General features: G+C 40.0%; 1 protein-coding gene across 26 annotated transcripts in view; it reads right to left on the bottom strand.

Annotated features, from left to right (window-relative positions):
• The window catches only part of atp2b2 (ATPase plasma membrane Ca2+ transporting 2), a 793123-nt gene that overhangs the window by 367119 nt on the left and 405758 nt on the right, over positions 1–20246 (bottom strand). For 24 of the 26 annotated variants that reach the window (XM_048547367.2, XM_048547364.2, XM_048547370.2 and 21 more), the window contains one exon: positions 11631–12146. In XM_048547367.2, the coding sequence (XP_048403324.1) occupies positions 11631–11835 (205 nt within the window). In that variant the 5' untranslated portion in view covers positions 11836–12146. Of the gene's footprint in view, positions 1–11630; positions 12147–12686; positions 12878–20246 lie in introns of all 26 variants that reach the window. The other 2 variants (XM_059649827.1, XM_048547368.2) reach the window with 1 other exon arrangement.

Here is a 20246-nt window from a genome sequence, read left to right as displayed (position 1 = left end):
AGAGTGAGCACAAAACCAGCTGAGCACAGGGACTGCAGCCTCATCTGCAGAGAGCAGTGGGAGGGCAGAGCAGCATCACAGAGTGAGCATTAAACTAACTTGGGGGACATTGTCGGTGCAAGAAAAACTGGAGTGACTTCACAGGGAAGCTGTGACCTGATTGGCTGGGAGGAAATCTGTATTAAATTTTAAAAAAGACATTAATGAATTTATATAAACTAATGAAGTAACTAAATAAGTCGCGATGGCTGGGCAGGTGATGTGTTGTAGCTGTATGATGTGGGAGCTGGCCGATCCCACTGCGAACTGCAGTGACCACATCTGCAGCAAGTGTTGGTTGCTCGAGAAACTTTGGCTCAGAGTTGATGAGCTGGAATCTGAGCTTCAAATGCTGCGGTACATCTGGGGTAGGGACTGCAGGGAAGTAGCTGGACGCTTTGTTTCAGGAGGCAGTCACACCTGGTAGATTAAATACTTCAAATTCAGTCTGTACTCAGGGACAGCCAGGCATGATTGCAAGTGAGGCAGTTGGGGGATCCTGAATTCAATAACAGAAGAGCCTGAGCTCTTGACCTTGTCCAATTGGTATGAAGTATTTGCTCCTTGTGAGGATGAGGAAAAGGACTGTGGGGAGAATGAGCCAGGTGACCATTGCACCATGGTACGGGAGGCTCTTCAAGAGGAGGGGAGCAAAAAGACAAGTGGTAGTTGTAAGGGACTCTACAATTAGGGGTTTGATAGAATTCTTTGTAAGCAGGAGCAACAGTCCTGCATGGTGTGTTGCCTGCCAGATGCCAGGGTGAGGGACATGAAACTGACAAACTTGATATTGGAGCAGAAAGGCAAGGATCCAGTTGTTGTGGTCCATGTTGGGACAAACAACACAGGCAAGGTTAAGAAGGATGATCTGTTAGGGCATTATCATGTATGAGGAATGAAATTAAGGAACAGGTCCTTAAGGGTTACAATCTCTAGATTACTACCTGAGCCATGTGCAAATTGGTTTGGGGATACTGAAAGTTAGGGAAGAAAACACATGGATAAAAGGAGAGAGATAATGGGAACTGCAGATGCTGGAGAATCCAAAATAACAAAATGTGGAGCTGGATGAACACAGCAGGCCAAGCAGCATCTCAGGAGCACAAAAGCTGATGTTGGTGTTCATCCAGCTCCACATTTTGTTATCTTGGATTCTCCAGCATCTGCAGTTCCCATTATCTCTGATCACAATTTTAACCTCACTGCGAAGCCTCTTCCAGGGATACCTAACCTGAAGAAATTACCCTCCTCCCTCCGGACTAACCTCAGGGAATCTCTCTCCCACTGCAACTATCCATCTTCAGTCCGCCTCCCCCTCTCTCCCTATTTATTCCAGTTCCCTCTCCCCATCCCCTTCTCTGATGAAGGGTCTAGGCCCAAAACGTCAACTTTTGTGCTCCTGAAATGCTGCTGGGCCTGCTGTGTTCATCCAACTTCACACTTTGTCATGTTGGATAAAAGGAGTAGTGTGATGAAGAGGGGTTTCATTTCATGGGTTAATGGCGTCAGTTTTGGGACAGGAGGGATCCATACTGCTGGTGCAGTCTCCATCTGAGCCAATCTGAGACCAGTGTTCTGGTGAAAAGGATAAATAGTGTGGTCAGTAGGCCTTTAAATAGTGAACTGGAGGGAAGGAAAGCAGGAAACAAAGCATAACGGCAAATAGAAAAAAAAAGCAGAAAGTTAATATGTGTGCAGGAGGTTTTAGCTACATTGAAAAGAGTAGTTAAAAAGGAAGGAGAAAGCAGAGATATTATTAATGGAGATGTTAGAGATCAAAAGAAAGGAATAAAAACTAGCATAAGGACAGGTTACCTGAATGCATTCGAAACAATATAGATAAGTTAACCGCACAAATCATTGTGAATGAGTATGATCTAGTAGCCATTACGGAGACATGGTTGAAGGATGGTCATGACTGGAAATTAAATATCCAGACATACCAGACTATTCGGAAGGACAGGCAGGAAAGTAAGGGAGATGAAGTGCTGATATTTAAGGATGACATCAGGGCAATATAGTGAGAAATGATATAGATTCAATGGAGAATGAAGGTTGAATCCATGTGGGTGGAAATTAGAAATTCTAATGGAAGCAAGTTGAGGCAGCTTCCTCCAGCTAGACAACAATACAAAGCCATTGGAGGAGTATTGTGTATTCTGCATCAAAGGCTACAGAGGAGTCAAGAAGGATGAGGAGAGAAATTCTCTACGTTACAGTCACAAAAAAGGTGAATTTCAACACTATGGCCAGTTTGGAGACCTTACAAGATATCAAATTGCAAGGAAGATTTAGGAGGCAACACTACTTTTGCAGACTTTACAGAGGATAGGTAGGTTGAAAATGGGGAGATATTTTGCAAAGCAGTAGGGTCAAGAATAAATGATTTGAACAGAAGGCTAAGGAAAGCCAATGTGAAGGTGAGAATGAACAGGACCTGAAGAAAAGGCATCATTCATAACAGCATAGGCCTAGAAAGGAAAGTCAAGTGGTAAAAAGTTGGTTGGACGAGAATAAAAGGAGCAAAATGTGGGGTCCATGACCAAAACATGATTGGAGAAGGCATCACAGGGAATGGACACTATCCGAAAGAAGTCAGAAGATTATTTAAAGTTCACAAGTAGGCCAGTGGGGAACGTTTGCACAAGTTTATCTGGTGAGAATAGAGAAAGGAAGACAAAACTGCAAAGTAGTAAAGTAGATCGTCTCAAGGATTGTGAAAGAAAGTCTCACAAGCTCATGGCATTCATTTTGGAAAATAGGACAAAGGAGGCAGAGGATGTGGTTTAAAAAAATGTGATAGAGAAACAGAGTTAACTTTTTGAATGTGGTATACCTCTCCTTCGGAAGTTATCATCATTTCATTCCTGGATGATCTACAAGTTGTAATGGAGAGCATAACAGTTTATATAGTCCAATCAACTCAGCCCTAGAAAAATTAAGGATGGGGACTAAATGCTGGCCTCACCTTAACACCCATATCTCATGAACAAAAAATAAAAAAATTGTTAAAGATATCCAAATCTGAATTCCTTGGACTTAAGGGAGCAGGAGTGGCATAAAATTACGGTGAAAGATTGATGAACAATGTTAATGGCGATGCAAGATTATAAGTGGTTGAGATGGTGTGATTCAGTTGTTGCAAGAAGGCCACGGTGAAGGGTAAGCCGATACCTGAATAGTTGAAAATTTAGAAGCGAAGTGGCAAGGGTCTTGAGAGATTATTCTCCAGGAATGAGCAAAGAATGAAATGTCATTGGGAGGGGAAATGGGAGGATAGGTAGAGCACAATGGAGAGAAACGATGAGAGAGTTCCTTTTCAGCAATAACAACAATGGCAGAAGCAAGGCGACTCAAAATGGCAAGGTTGTGAGGATAGTTTATATGGAGAGAGAGATTTAGAGAGAGAAAAGTAATGCATTAAAATTTCAGGACAGAATGCTGCAAGAGTTGAGATAGAGATTGAAATTGCCAAGATGTTAAGTCATTCAGTGCAGAAAGTGCATGAAAAGCAGAGAAAAGATGGAGCATAGGCAAATGGAACAGGATATTAAAAGAAAGATTTGAATAGTGGGATACTAAAAGGAGAAGTTTTGAAAGTAATACAGGAGGTAGGTAAGAGATAAAGGATACACCACCATCACAATGGTTTGAGCAGGGCTAGTCATTGAAATATAACCTCGCAGGAAAGCTTCTCCAAAAAGTGTAAGCACACCATCAGCCAAGTTTTCATCCTGCCAGTGATGTTAATGAGATGATTTACAGTAATACCACAAATGACAAGGGTTTTATTGCATCATGAAGGTGCATTCTGGAAGGAAATGTAGAGTCAAGCAGTAATAGTCTGACTCCTATGGACTCAGGTTGACTGAGCTGGGGTAGTAAAGAGGCTGGCGAGCTGGAGTGAAATCGTATGAACAGACTAAGATGAGGCAATTGGATTGTTATTGCCACAGTGCACTTTTCAGAGATGCCATGAGTGGAATAAAGAGAAGTTCAAGGATCATTTAAAGAGAGTTGTGTTGGGAGAATATGGGGATCAAAAACAAACTTGCTGGATAAGCTCAGCAGGTCTGGCAGCATCTGTGTTTTTGTCCTGATTTATAGCATCCACAGTTCTTTCTGTTTTTATATGGAGAATATGGGAAAGTTTAGCTGGGAGATCTATCATTGGTGGATCATGGTGAAGTATAAAAATGTGGAACATTCTGCAATCACATTCATCCAGTGAGAAGTTCAGCATTTATTCCTTTTCAGGTCACACCCCTGGACAGCAGATGTAAACACTGAATCAGAAAGGACTGGGATTGCTTGTGCGACAGACCAGAGGCACTGAATCCAAGAATGATAACTGTCAACTGGATTTGCAACAAAGGCATAGACAAGCAAATGTGATGTTATTAACTTCACCATTTTTAAATGTCACAGAATCAGAAGATCATATGGTGGTTCCAAGAGAGAAGAAGGCCAATCAGTGCTGTCTTTCGAAGGACATGAATGTATCGCAGAGAATATAGCTAAGATTTACCAAAATAGTTCCAGGAATGAGGGACTTCAGTTACATAGACAATTTGCAGAAATTGGAGTTATTTTGAGAGGGTATGAGCTAGAGGTGTTTAAAATCATGAGAGATCTGGACAGCTCGGGAAAATTTGTTCCCATTGGTGGAAAGGGCAAGAACCAGAGAAGGTGACGGAATTTAAATGACAAATAAAGAGAAAGTGACAATGAAGAAAAGCTTCTGCGTATGCAACAGGAAAGCAAATTCTGGAATTCAGTGCCTGAGGAGGACGGTGGAGATAATTTCAATCATGAGTTTCAAAAGAGCATTGGATCACTGTCCAAAGAGAAAATGTTTGAAATGCTCTTGGAAAAGAGTAAGGAAACAAGACTAGCTAATTTGTTCTTGCACGGCAGTGGAATGGACACAAGGAGCCAAATTTTAGTGCTATTATCAATAATTATTGATAAAATGTCAAACAACTCGCTAGAAGAAATTACTTAGACTATAATGAAAAGAAAATTCTGTAACAAATAATACAAACAGACATCAAACCTGATGTTTAATTTAATTTCCTCTAAACCCTGACACACCTCAGTTAAATAAACTTCCTGTTGGAGTCAGGACATCTAACAATCACTAAAAGTAGGAGTTATTTAAATGCATAATTTTTAATATTTAAAAGTTACAGCATCACATTTGTTAAATTGTGTATATATGATATTCACCAATGTTATATGGCGCTGTTATATCAGCATTAATATATTGTATGTTTACATTCAAACTTTACCTTCAATTAATTTAAAAGAATATTCCAGTAGCTATAACTCCCAAGAAAGTTAGCTGCTAGCTTTCTTTGGAAGAAAATAAAACTATCCCTGAACTAGGACTACTATCTTTCACAGAAGCATATGAAATCGTAGATAAGAAATTGACAAAATACATATCAATACGTGATGCCAGTTCTCACTCATTCAATTTATAGATGCTTAATCCAATTTTCCCAACGGAGGGTTATTCAACAAATATTCTTTGTGAAAAGGAAGACAAAGCAAATTTTGTTATTTCAGATGAGTGGGTAGAGAATCTGTTGTTTATTTCTGGTAGAAGTCACTGCTAGATGTACTTTTTAACATTTTCACTTCACACTTACAATTCTCAGGCTTTCAGTTACTTCCTGACTATCAAAGACTTCACACCATCCACAGAAAGAGAGAGTTCCATTACAATCTGCCATTACCCACTGATCATTAAAACGAGGGTGGAATTTCATAGGAGTTTTTTTCCCCAATTGAGATTTGTTTTCCTGCCCAATCTGCTGCTGTCTTCCATGAAGACTCTAATATAATGAAATAGTTAAAAGGGCAAAGTGTGCACCCCAATTCAATGCAGAGTGAAGAACAGTATGCTAGAAGCAGCCCCCTGACAGAGGTAGCAATCTGGTGAAGACACAACACAGGGTTACCAGCATGCTCATCGCACAAAGCGGGAAACAATAAAGCTGAGGCCTATAACCAACAGACTAAAGCATAGCTCTATAGCAGCACTGCATTCAGTTCATAACGTAGTTGACAAGAGGGCAGTTCAGGGAAGAAGGCGGCTTATAAATAAGCCCATCCTTCGCTGTGGAACTGCCATTAGACTGTAAAAGGCAAGGGTGCAATGTTAGAACCATCTTTAGCTTTAAGCAACAGGGGGAAAAAGTCTTGTTCAGCCTTGGCTAAGGTGCTAATTGTCAACAAAGCTAATGCTCAGCCAATATACAATGCCAGAGTCATAGAGTTTTACAGCACAGAAAGAGACTCTTTGGTGCATGATGTCTCTGCTGGTCATCAAGAAACTAACTACTCTATTGGTCTGATATTTAGTCTACAGCCTTGCTATTGCACCTCAAGTGATCATCTAAATATTCCTTCACTGTTGTGATAGGTCCTACCTCTACCACTCTTTCAGGCATTAAGTTCCAGACAGAATCACCCTCTGGGTGAAAAACATTCTTCCTTAAATTTGCTGAAAGTTTTGTACACCTAGCCTCTCTGCTCCACGGGAAATGACTCAAGGCTATCTAGTTTCTCTTCATTGCTGAATTGCTGCAGTCCAGGCAAACGTCCTGGTGAATCTCTTCTGCACCTTGTCTAGTGCAATCATATAATCCCTTTGGGGTTGTGACCACAGCTGCACACAATACTTCAGCTGGGTCTAACTATTGTCTTACACAGTTCCACCATAACCTTCCTGCCCTTGTATTCACTGCCTTGACTAATAAAGGCTAGTATTTCATATGCCTTCTTAACCACTTATCCGCCTGCCCTGTTTGCCTTCAAGGATCTGTGGACATGCTCACTTCCTGAGGCCCTACCTAGCATTGTGTACTCCCTTGCCTTGGCATCACCCCACACTTTTCAGGATTAAATTCCATTTATCATTGTTCTGTTCATCTGCCCAGCCTGTCTATATTGCCCTTTGGTCTAAGGTTTTCTGCCTCACTATTTACCACCCTACTAACTTTCCAATCAACTTCCTCTTACATACGAGTCTAGATCACTAATGTACACTAAAAACAAAACAGTAGGAGACCCAACACCAAACATTGCAGCATGCAAATGAACACAGGCTTCCAGTCACAAAATAACCTTCAACCATTACCAATCTGCCTTCAACCAAGAAGGCAAATTTAACAAATGGCCCTGGATCTCATGGGCTCTTACCTTCTTGACCAGACTCCCAAACAAGACCTTGTCAAAAGCCTTAATCGAAGTCTAGGTAATCTACATCCACTGCACTACATACATCCAGATAGCTAATCACCTCCTTGAAAATCTCAAACAACTCTCTCAGGAAAAGCCTTTGAAAAAGCTATGCTGACAATCTGTGATTAATTTTTGCCTCTCCAAATGGAGATTAATTCTGTCTTTCAATTGATTTCTACCAATAGTTTCCTTATCTTAAAGATACTGGAATCAAGGGTTATGGGGATAAGGCAGGAACAGAATACTGATTATGGATGATCAGCCATGATCATAATGAATAGTGGTGCTGGCTCGAAGGGCCAAATGGTCTACTCCAGCACCTATTGTCTATTATCTATTGTCTATTGTCTATCATTGATGTTAGGCACACTGGCCTGCAGTTTCCTGATTTGTTCATACCTTCATTGTTTAATAATGGCACCACAAACTTGGTTCACTTAAATGTGGCATTAGGAAGTAGCCAAGTAAAATATAAAGAGGACCTTTAATCCATCTGGAAAAGCAAAACCAGCAGAGTGTAGTCAATCTGTTCTGATCAGTTTTCTCGCTGGGGTAAAGATAAAATTACCGTGAAGGCAATGGGCCCTCACACAAAGATAGAAGCTTGTGGTTACCAGAGTCTAAGATATCGTTCAATATTCCTCAAAGCATCAATCTCTGCATCAACATTGGCCATGTAATTGGTGAACTGCCCTTCATAAAAATCAATAGATTGTTTCTGTTTTGTCAATTTTATAATACTGGCCCAATTTACAACTCCTCAGATAATTCAACAATTCATGTTGGCCTGCAGTATAAACCTATGAAACAGTGCAGAAAGGGGGCATTCCACCATTCAAGCCTCCTCCATCATTTAATAAGATCCTGGCTGATCAGTTGGTGTTTCAAATTCAACTTGTCCCTCTACCCCCAATAACCTTTGATTCCCTTTCCTAACGAGAATTTATCTACTCCTGCTCTAAAAGTATTTAAGTTGGAACTGGACAACATTCAGAACAAAACTGAGGAAGAGAATTTAACAATTATGCTGCGTAACAGGTCAGTAATCAATATTTCTAATGGGAGGAATCTCTACAAATGCTTGGTGATCTTCATATGTGTCATTGTTACATTTCTTCAACCTTCACCATCACTGGTGTTATCAGAGATGAGAAGCTTAACCAGGACCACACTACACAGTGGGTGTCTACAGGCATTGCACAGAAGTAAGGTACACTGTAACAAGCAACTCTCAATCCTTTCCAACATGCACATGACCAAAGTCAGGAGTGCAATGCAATAAACTATCAGTTATCTGGACATAAGTAGCTGTGAATCTTAATATCATCCAAGACAGAGCAGACCGTGTGATCAATAACCCTATGTTGGACTCAATGCCCACCTCCTATTACCAATGTATTTGGTATATATTCCAGCCAATCTTCAAACCAGGCCAATTCACAAGTTTAAACAAAATCCCAAAAGGTACTGAATATATGTATTTAAATCAGAAGAGTGTTTATGGAACATTACAGATCCATCGTGTGTTACAGATGGTCATTAAGTGGTTTCATTTTATTGACAGCAAGTGAACTGACAGAGTAACAGCTGTAATCAAATCTCATCTTGATTTGACTAACTGCAGAGCTCTCTTCCATTTTCCCTAGCAAAAAGGTTTTCTGGCAGTAGTCATGGTCTATAATGCTGTTAAAGATGTACTTACATCGGAATAGAAAAGCCCTAGCTTTTGTCTGGTGAGTTTAGCGTGCTCGGGTGCACAAATACAACAGCTTCACATCATTTAATGTGTTTCAGTGGAGAGATTTCTTGGCTTGAAACGGTCATTGTACAGTTTCTGGAGGAGGAGGCAATCCCTGTCAGAAATTTGGCGATTTCCACATGCATGTATGATCAGCAGAATTTAATATTCAATTAACACAATTCAGCACTGAAAATGTCAACATTATTTTCAACAGATCAACACTCACAGAAGGAGTAAAACACAATGCAGTCTAAATCAATCATCACAACTTGAATTCAGTGACCAGCTAAAATAATGGAAAATTGAAAAGTGAAAGAAATAGTATCGGTTGCCCAATGTTTTGGAAAAAAAACCAAAAATTTTCAGTTAGACAGGACGGTGAAGGTTAAAAGCATCTCTAAAAAGAAATGAATCAGATGCTGTGGTGGATGGACCAGGTAGTAATGGGAAACTACAATTTATTTCAATGCCACAGGGCTATTGGTGGAAGAGCGATAGAGGATGGGGGAAGGTTTCTTTGTAAATATCTGCCAGCCACCTAGTTCTTGACTGCTATCCAACAACTCATGTTGCAAAACATATCGTCAAATAATGAGTGCGTCAAGCTTGGGATTGTTGCTGCACAGTTGAATCAACAGTCAATGTTAGCAACTTAAATACACTCAAAATGTACTCAAACAAGGGATTGTACATGTGAACCACTCAGTGCTCAATAAGAGAGAAGAGCATGGAATTCCCACTATCCACGAAACTCATCAATTGTGAATTTCCCTTCAACTGGCTTACTTCTTTATAGATAATCAATGTAGCATCATACATTTAAGCATTGAAAATACATGTATATTTTAAGCATGTCTAAGATGGAGCAATTTTGCTTGATAGGATAAAGAGCTTCAACAATATTCAAAAAAAGGAATGCGGAAACAGGACCAGAAATCCGGTCAAAGGGAGAAATCTTAAATATGGTTTCAAAGTCGCAGGGGCAGATATTTAGAAAGATCTTGACAGGCGAGGCACTGAGAGGTTGTATCCCTTGACTGGGGTGTCTAGAACATGGGGACACAGGCTCAGGAAATGGGGCCAATCATACAGGACTAAGATGAGGAGAAGTGTCTTCATTCAAAGGCTTGGGAATCTTTGGAATCCACTAACTCACTGATTGTGGAATGTTCATTTATGAATATTTAAGGTTGAGACAAAGAGGCTTTTGGACTCGAAGAGAATTAAGGGATATGAGAAGTGAACATGAAAGTGACACTTCAGCTGATGGTCAGCCACGATCTTATTGAATGACCAAAGGTTAAATGGTCACTCCTGCTTCTATTTGTTACGTCCTTAGGTACAGAAACAGAGGACTAAAAGAATTCTTGAGGGTTAGGCCCAGGTAGCTGAAAGCTGGGCTGCAATGCCTGGGCAAAGGGATGGGGCCAAATGGTCAAATTCAATGAATATAGAATACGAGGCAAAAATTTATAGTAAGGATAAAAAAGATCATAAAGAGGGCAGGGCATTGAGTTGTTTAAATGCATGAATTAAAGTTTTAACCTGGAAATTTTGAGAGGTGTAATGGGCAATTGAACTGAGTCATTAAGAATAGGGGCTCCCAGTGAGCATGCCTTGGGTGATAAACTAAGGAAGATTTTGGATGCAAGAACTTTACACACTGAGGATGAGAATAGACCTCAAGCACAAACACAGTCAACACTGGGGGCTTTTGATCCCTCTTTCAGTTGTGACCACATCCAATATAAAAAGTGATCTGTACTTTTTCAAATTCTTGCATTTGATAGATCAGATAACAGTTCAGTGTTTATGCCATTTTGTCTCATTTGTTGTTGGCTATCAAATTCTCCCGCTAAGATTCTCGAAAGAAAAAGGAAGACAAGTTTCATGCAATGAACTTTCATTAGTATGCTAATGAACTATAACTCCTATTACACGTTAAGAGAATATCAGATGTCAATTAATATGTTGAAGTACTTCAAAACATGTAGATGTGAGCCAGTGCCTAAGTGGTGCTGTGATGGTATTAGATAATGTTATTATGAGCATTCACAAAGTAAACTTTCTCTTGAGCTACACAACTCCAGCTCAGAGCTTAGTCTGCCCTGCTTTGTATACATACTTTAGGATATCTTCATTTATTGTAAAAATATATAATTGTAGCAGTAATGATCTGTGACTATGCTCTCTACAAGATCAGTTCAAGACAAGAATTAAAAATTCATGTAAATAATTAAACTGGCTGATTCCACTGAACGATAAAGAGCTGTTAATTGTATTTTGATGTATGCATGTTGTGGATATCATTGATAGAATTTACATTATTACTAAGCAATGCAGAGATCACAGCTAAATATATCGCTAGCCAAAATCGGCACAACACATTTTCACGTGCTATATTGACGAAACCCTGTAAAGAAATTACCTGCTACAATGAACTATTGTTCCCAAGGTTAATGTGACATTGCGCAGATGCAAGTCACTGAACACTAAAGCAATGTATTGACAAGTCAAGATAATCAACATTTTTAAAATTAAAGAATGGCTATTTTAGTGTCAGCGTGTATTTATGCTTTTCACTACGAAATAACCTTACCTTCTGTTAGCGAAGTTTTCAAACGTCGACAGAATCCATTCATATCACCGTAGGTATCTTGTATCTTTTGCACTGCCTCCGATCCACGTAGCTCCATAAGAGAGCGGAGTTCATTGAGAGAACACCCAAAATCACCTGCATGGTTAGACTCGCGTCTTTGGTTCTTTGGATAGAAATCCACCGCACTATTCGTCATGTCTCCCATTGTTTCCACAGTATTGCTTATAGCTTTATAAAGATATTTATGGCAGGGATAAGATCAGTGCAGATTGTAATCAAGTTTCTGTTCAATCAGTACGATCAAAATATCCACTATTTTTATTTTGCTTTTGTACTGCAGCTCGCTAATGTAGACTCGCTGCACTTCAGTCTCATCAAGAACAGGAACCAAGAACCAGTTAATAGTCAAATGGATCGCTGCAGGCCAGGCTGAAGTCCAGCGCCACTCCATATAGAGTTTCCCATCGTGGTCGTCTCAGGTTCTCGGATTCTACATGGTCAGTTGGTTGAACAAACCTTTGGGAAGGGAAAGGAGCAGAAGAAAGCATTAGCAAACGTCCTTCACCACAAGTATCCAGGGGCTGAATAGCCCTGTCCCTGCAACATCAGAGTAACAGCTCAATCCTGTAAAGGGCTTTAAAGTGCTTCAGTAAAATACAGTTTGTTGCTGGAGCAGCCTTGACTGGTTATGACACTGATGACTGTCACAAGCACAGAGCTTTCCTGCAGTGGCATTCTTCACTTTGATCAGTACCGAGTGCACCAGCCAAATTAGATGGCTCATGAATATTAAACAGCAAGTCTGTATGCCAGGATCTCAGATGTGTCTCCAGTATGTGCTGTTTGTTCAAATGGTATTGTAAATCTTCATCAAACAACAAATGGTAAAATAAAGTAATTACTAGAACAAAAATATGAAACGAATACTATTACCTATCCCTCAATCTGTAATCGAGACAATTTCTCATGGATAGAAATAAATGTGCAATTAACTTTTCACCAAATAACTACCCATCTTGGGTGTATGAAATTTTCAAAGCCTGACAACATTCTCACCTCTGTTCCCTGCTGCTCTTTGGCGTTCAAACCTCTTCTCAATCCATTGACTATTACACAGTGCAAGATGGCAGGGGTTGCTTTCTTTAATTATGCATGCTGCCCTGATGGCTGAAACTGTCAAAGGCTATTCTTGGAAAGAAGTTCTCCTTGAGGGTATGAATTTGAACCCCAGAGTCAGGCAGCAGGATCTGCACCAATGAATTAAAATAAATTAATCCTTCTTGTTGCTCTCAGAAATACCAACCAGTCATGCCAGATGAATGATTTTCTACACTCCATGAAGGGACGATTTTACTTTAAGAATTTATTTTCCTATTGAAATTCACACATGCACACACAATTACAATTGACATTAATTATTTCAGGAATATAACTAATGAGGATATTATTTCACCAGGAGTATTTTCTCAAGCTCTAATTGATTCCAAATGCATTAGAATCAGCACTGATAGGTTTTACTAAATAGAGCAACTCAATCAGTTTGTTAATTTAATTTCCATCAGGGTGACTCAATAAACACCCTCTAATTGAAATATACCATTGTGCTTACAGAAAGCATTGTCAAGGAAAGGGCAACATTGATTCAATTCTTGGTTTAAATAGTCTTTCAGATATACCACTATTAATGAAATATAATGCTTTACTGTAATATTTTTAGCTCTGTCACACCAAGTGATATACACTTCTGTGATTAGGATATTATTATAGCTTACAGAAAAACATGCCATTGTATGAGAATTTAGCGATTATGAAGGAGTTGCATTATACGTTTTTAAGTTATCACAGTGCTTGAGAAGGTCATTTAAAGGAAGTAGGAACAGCCGGGTGCCCGGCTTCACACTCCTAGCAGGAGTAGCAGATGGTACCACAGGGATCAGATTTTCCTCACTCTTTAAATGTAAGTTCTATCCTTTGAAAAGCAATATCCACATTCTAATCACCAATTTGGCATCAACTACTAAACATTCTGTCTGCTCCAGGTGAGGTCATTTAGTAAAGGCTTCTGCAAGCTGCTCCACAGCCCTCCCACTGGTCTCCAGTGTCATGAAGCGCTTTGGTAAATGGCAAGTGTTACATAAAATATCCATTCATACAATCCTCTTATTTCAATTTAAATGCTTTGCTTCATGTTTTGAAATGTGTTCTTGTCCCACCAGCAATTTTGAAACGCAATATGAGCACAGAAACGTTAGTGACAGCTTGTAGCATCAGTCGAAAGACACCTGACCCAAATGGCAAGACTCATTTAAAAGATACATATAAATATACTGATTGAGATTACACACAATTACTTTCTCCATCGATTTTTCTGTGACTCAGTCAACTATTTTGTGTGCATATTTTGTGTCCTTCTTTCTGTATTCTCTGCCTGTCCAAGGTGATTATTTGGCCAGACTTTGATCGGTGCTCCAGGTTCTATTTTTGGTTGTGCACCATCTCCTCTCTGCTTTGTTTACATTTCTCCTTATACTTCTCCTTCACTGTATTTTCATACACTATATGGGAAAGATGTATCGAGTGAATAAGATTATTCAATTGCCTAGAGCCTGAAAAGGGCAACTGTTTATAATTTTTATTTTGGTTTCAGCTGTATGAAACACAAATGAATTGAACATCCCCTGAATGTTTAAATCTGGCAGCAATTGTGCTAAAGCAGTTATCAGGAAAAGACAGAGGACTTACCACAAATCAGCCAAGCTGATTATAGGTGGTATTGAGCTAGCCTTTGTATGAGCGTTTCGATTTATAATCAATATATCAAAACTTACTGACAATATCAAATTATGGAGGATGGCAAACTGCGAACATGTCCAGGGGGTTGCATATGGACACAGATTAGCTATGAGTATGCAGCAAATGTAGCTCATTGCAGATAAATCTGCAGTAGTCAGTCTTGGCAAAAATAGTAAATTAGAAATATGTTCTATTCAGTAAAAGCCTCATTTGAGCCAAGGAGCTGAGAGATCTAGGGATTCAGCTACACAAACTCTTAAAAGCAAGAGAAAGCCTTCAAATGGAAAATGGGATTCCTGAAATCAGGTGAATCACTTTTTTCTTTCATCCTGTGAACAATCCTGAACATCTCCTGGATCATTGCCCCAAAGGTAATGCCACCATCAGTGTGTCTTCAATGCTCTACCCTTGGACTTGTCTTCTGGAGCTCACTTGCTTCCTCACCTGTTTTTGAAATAGTATAACAGTTCATTGATGATCCTTGATAACAAAGTGTGGAGCTGGATGAACACAGCAAGCCAAGCAGCATCTCAGGAGCACAAAATCTGATGTTTTGGGCCTAGACCCTTCATCAGAGCTCTGATGAAGGGTCTAGGCCCGAAATGTCAGCTTTTATGCTCCTGAGATGCTGCTTGGCCTGCTGTGTTCATCCAGCTTCACACTTTGTTATCTTGGATTCTCCAGTATCTGCAGTTCCCATTATCATTGATGATCCTTGTTGACTCTACCCCGACTATTCTAAATTTCACCACAGAATTCTGACTTCAACTCCAGCTGCATTGTGATTGCGCGTCATTCCCTGTTTATCACCAGGATAGATGTGATTTTATAAGTGAGGCATTGCCCTGCCCAGATACTTGTGTTCTGCCCGTGTTCAAACATGTGGTTGTTTTGGTTGTGTCAATGAATCTGGCCCAAATATTCTTACTTTCTTTTTTTTCTAGTCCTTTTCATTTTACTTCTTTTCTAAAGTCCTTTCCTAAGCCTCTCTCACCTGATTTATGCCTGGTATGCTTCCATCTTTCTCAAATGCTGTACCATTCCAAAAACGTACCTGAATCCTGCAACACTCCATGGTCTTCTGACTTCCCGAACATTCTAGGCTTGAGTCCTTTTCATGTAGACCTAGTGATTCCCGCTACATCTTCCTTGGCATCTTCCACAGGGCCCATTGAGGGAACCATTGCTGCCTCTATGTGACCTTCAAATCCAAGGATCTTCTGATTAAATGCCTGCAATGGGTGCTAATTTTGTTGATCTCCACCCCATTCACTCACGGTTCCCACTGTAGACTTTGCCAGTGGATCAAATATCACCATCCATCTCTCCATCCCCCCTTTCCTTTTTCTTTATTCATTTGTGGGATGAGGGGGTCACTGGCTCGGTAACATTTATTGCCCATCCCTAATTGTTCAGAGGGCAGTTCAACGTCAACTACATTGTTGTGGGTGTGGAATGACATGTAAGTCAGACTGGATAAAGGATGGCAGTTTCCTTCTCTAAAGGACATGAGTGAACCAGATGCATTTTTCCAACAATTGACAATGGATTCAAAATCATCATCACACTCTAAATTCCAGATATCTATTGAATTCAAATTCCACCATCTGCTGTGGCAGGATTCAAACCCGGGTCCCCAGAACATTCCCTGGGTCTCTGGATTAGCAGACCAGCATAATACCACTGGGCCATTGCCTCCCCAATAGATCCTCACTTGTGGATTAGACCACTGCCTTCCTTGAGCTACTTACAGATGAACTACATCAACATTCCTGCCTTGATGAAAATTTGACTGAGGGGCAAGGGAACTTTCTTCCTAAATGAAACTGTCCATGTCTCTGAACAATGGCAAAAAGAAGAACTTTGAAGTAATAGTCACCCCAACACCTCACAGGATATTTTAAACAAACGATGACATGAGCACAAAAACAGATATTTGGTCAGATGACTGAATGCTTGAACAGGGTTCTAAGTCTTAGGGAGTGTCTTAAGAGACTGTGCACGTATTCAACCTCAGTCATAACAAGTCATCCTTGTTAAAATACTTAAATAAGCAACCAACCTTCCCAGGTGAAGAATACTTTCCAGCATCCAACCTGCCTTCGTCGAAATGAGGAGTGGGTGTATGTAAGGTAAATTGGGCCAGTTCCTGAAATATGTAATGTCTTTATGTCCCAACCTTGATTTATGGCTAAAGTTATGACCATAACAAATAATTAACCAAGTTGTAAAAAGACTCAATTTTTTAAACCCGAGGAGTCTTAATGTCATGAAACTGAGTTGCGGGAAAAGATCAGAAAAACTGCAAGGATTTGGTATTGAACTGAGAAGACAGACTACAGATAGGTAGATAGTTGACACCAAGTTGAAACAGAGATAAAGGGGGCAAGTTACGTAAGAGGTGGAGAGGTATAAGAAATGAAATGTTAAAGCTTAGGCATTGAGAGCATGATTTAAACAAATAAAGTCAGAGGTTATTCAGAAGGACTGAATTAGATGAATGCAGATTATCAAAGAGTGTGATGGGGCTGGAGGAATTTACACAGGTAGTGATTGGAAAGGTCATGGAGAGATTTGAAAACAAGGGCAGAATTCTAGGCCAGGAAGAACGGATGTGATAGGTCAATTAAGCTGAGTGTGAGTTAAGACAGGAGCAGCAGAGTTTTGGGATGACCTTGGATTTATGGAGGGAAGAATGCAGAAGACCAGCCTAAAGTGCTTTGAAGGGTCAAAGTTTAGAAGTAAAAGGTCATAAATGAAGAGTTTAACAGCAGATGGGCTAAGGCAGAAATTAAGTTGGCCAATGTCATGAAGGTGAAAAAGACAGTCTTTGTTCTTTGGCGACCTTATTGGCTCACCACCAATAAAGGTCCTTCAATGGTCAATTAACAACCAATAAGGGCTTCAATTCACCACCAACATGATTACCCGCCTTCTCTACAGATAGAGTATCTAATGCCTGGCAACCCTCAGATTAAACCATCACAAGACATCTCTCTCTAATAAGAGAGCAGCCCAGGGTCTGGTTGGACTATGGTGACTCTACCTTTTTACTGGCAGCTTGGGTTGGGACAAAGGGGGCAGGGATAGGAACGAGAAGTGGTTAGTGATAGACAAACGCCTGTCCTTATCTTTGAACTCTTTGAACACCCTCTTTACATGACCATCTCCCTCCCAATATTCCCCTTCTTATTGCCATTTCAGCCTCTCAAAGCATCACAAATAGGCCTTTCTTGCTGGGACAGACAGGGCGTTAGTCACTCCCGATGTCTCCCTAATGCATAGACTACTACACCTCTCCTTTTCAGAGTCCACAGGAACATTGAAGCTTGACTTTTGATCCACTTCCCTGTTAAGTTGCCCCGATGGGAAACCTGATGCAGTTTCTCACTCAGGTCACAAAATTAATATTAATCTTTGATCCTGATGACATTAGTGAAATCAAACAAATCTTAAAGATGGACCCACCTGCATTAGGAAGTTTACCTAACATCTTAAGATTAAGAGCCATGCCCAGGGCAAGCAAGATAACTCAGTTAGGTTGAAATGCCTAGTTGCCCAGTTTTCAATCGGAACATAAGGTTAGTTGTGTCGACTAGGCTGTAAACTAATTGGGCCACAATTTGAGTATTGGGTGCAGTTTTGGGCAACCACACACAAAAACATTAACACAACCATAGAAAATGAGCAATTTAGGTCCCAAAGAATAAAGCAGGAATAAGAGGACACAGTCACAATACTTTGAAACTTAAGGCTCGATCTAATGAAATAAAGTAATTACAGAAACATCCAATAGAATTGTCAAAATCTTGAAATCATAGCTGAAAACAGCAAATGCTGGAGATCACAATGGATCAGGCAGCATCCATGGAGAGAGAGCAAGCTAACATTTCACATCTAGATGTCTCTTCATCAGAGCTAATGAGGGATTCCATGGATGCTGCCTGATCTAATGTGATCTCCAGCATTTTTTGCTTTCAACACAGATACTATCATCTGCAGTCATTCGCTTCTACTTGAAATTGTAGCATTGGTTATGCAAACTGATCAGCAGAGTGGGAACTAAGAGGTAACTTAGGATCAGAGTAAAAAGCAGAAAGGGCCAGAATACAAGGTAATTTTTTTCATGGAAATGGTTATGTGAATGTAAAATGAATTATCACAAAAGTCTATGATACTTAAGTCGATTGGGATATTCAGAGTAAGGTGGAAGGAAATGGCCAGCGAAATTAGATTAGTACAGGAAAATCCAAGGGTGATTGAGTATAATCATAAGCCATATGGAACAAGTAATCTTTTTCATCTTATTATAACATTTACAGTTGATTTTTTAAGATTTTGAGGTGAAGCTAAGGTTTGATCATGATAACAAGCAGAAGGAGCCTCTACTTAACAGTTCCAGAAAAAGATCTAGACAAATACTCAAAACATTATCTACAGTGCAGTGTTACTGATCTGCCAGCAACAACACTGGATGAAGCCATTTGTGTGAGTTGAACATTTCAAACACAGAATTTATTCAACATTTACCATCATTTATAATGTTGCCTTTCACTCACTCCTTACCTGTCAAAGAAATGCCAAGCTGACACCTCAGAGTTACGAGGGAGTGCAACTTATACAAGCGCTCTCCCACATCTGATCGCATTAGTCAGAGGAATGAGTACGTGAGGGTTTGGTTAACATTCTTTCAAAATGTGTTGTTAACCAGAATAAGTATCAATTGCTGCATGAAACAATAAAAATACGAAAGTAAAATCCCAGTTGGAGAAAATTCGAAGAGACAAAGGCCTAAAAAAAGAGGTTTTTTGTCATTCGTTGATTACGTCCATGATTTCCTACTTCCTAAATACTGTGGGTGGGCATACCAAGTCAGCATGAAGAAAATCTGGTTATACCAAAAACTCAAGACAGATTTCCAATGAAGTTAATCCAGTAATCACTGCAAATTTAGATTGGTATCTTGAATTCCTGGCCCCAAGAAAAACTGAACAAGGGAAAAAAAGGGATAAGTAAAATGGAACAGTACATTTATCCACCAGAACCCCTAGCGTGATCGTACTGAGTACAACTTTATGTTGTGGGTAAGAAGTATGTCAACCCAAAGCCTAATTTTTTTTTATTCACTGATGGGACTCGTGGCTGGGCCAGCATTTATTGCCCATCCCTCATTGGTCCTGAGAAAGTATTGGTGAGCTGTTGTCTTGAACTACTGCAGTCCACAGGCCGCAGGTTAACCCCAATATACTTAGAGAGGGAATTCCAGAGGTATGACCCAGCAACAGTGGTGGAATGGTGATATATTTCCAAGTCAGAATGGTGAGTGTCTTGGAACGGAACTTGCAGGTGATGGTGTTCCCATATATCTACTGCCCTTGTCCTTCCAGGTGGAAGTGGTTGTAGACTTGGAAGCTGCTGTTTGAGGATCTGTGGTGAATTTCCACAGTGTATCCAAAATGGGGTCCAAATTTAAAAGATGAAAATGGGCATCCTATTATATCACTTGGATAAACCCCATTTTAATGCTGGTGTTGAGAAAGAAAGTTGCTCCAACCTGCTTGAGGACAATCAGCAGAAGTAGATTCCTTCCAGTAAAGTATTTACTATTGTTCCACTATGAGTTCTCTTGCAGGCCTCCAATCCACCAGTCTCCTCATTTAACAATTCACCCTCAACCATTTCTGCCATCTCTAGCTGAATGTTATCACTCTTTGTCAGGCTGCTGAAGAAACCATTCCTTCCATGATTCTTTGTCTACTCTTCAATCACCATCGACACTCCCCAATTCCATGCAAGTGCAGGAGATAAAACACCTCACTTTTC

Source organism: Stegostoma tigrinum, chromosome 11 (assembly GCF_030684315.1).
Source record: "Stegostoma tigrinum isolate sSteTig4 chromosome 11, sSteTig4.hap1, whole genome shotgun sequence".
In the NCBI taxonomy this organism is placed as follows: domain Eukaryota; kingdom Metazoa; phylum Chordata; class Chondrichthyes; order Orectolobiformes; family Stegostomatidae; genus Stegostoma; species Stegostoma tigrinum.
The sequence above is the reverse complement of the archived record's forward strand: the minus strand, read 5'-3'. Positions and strand labels throughout refer to the sequence as shown.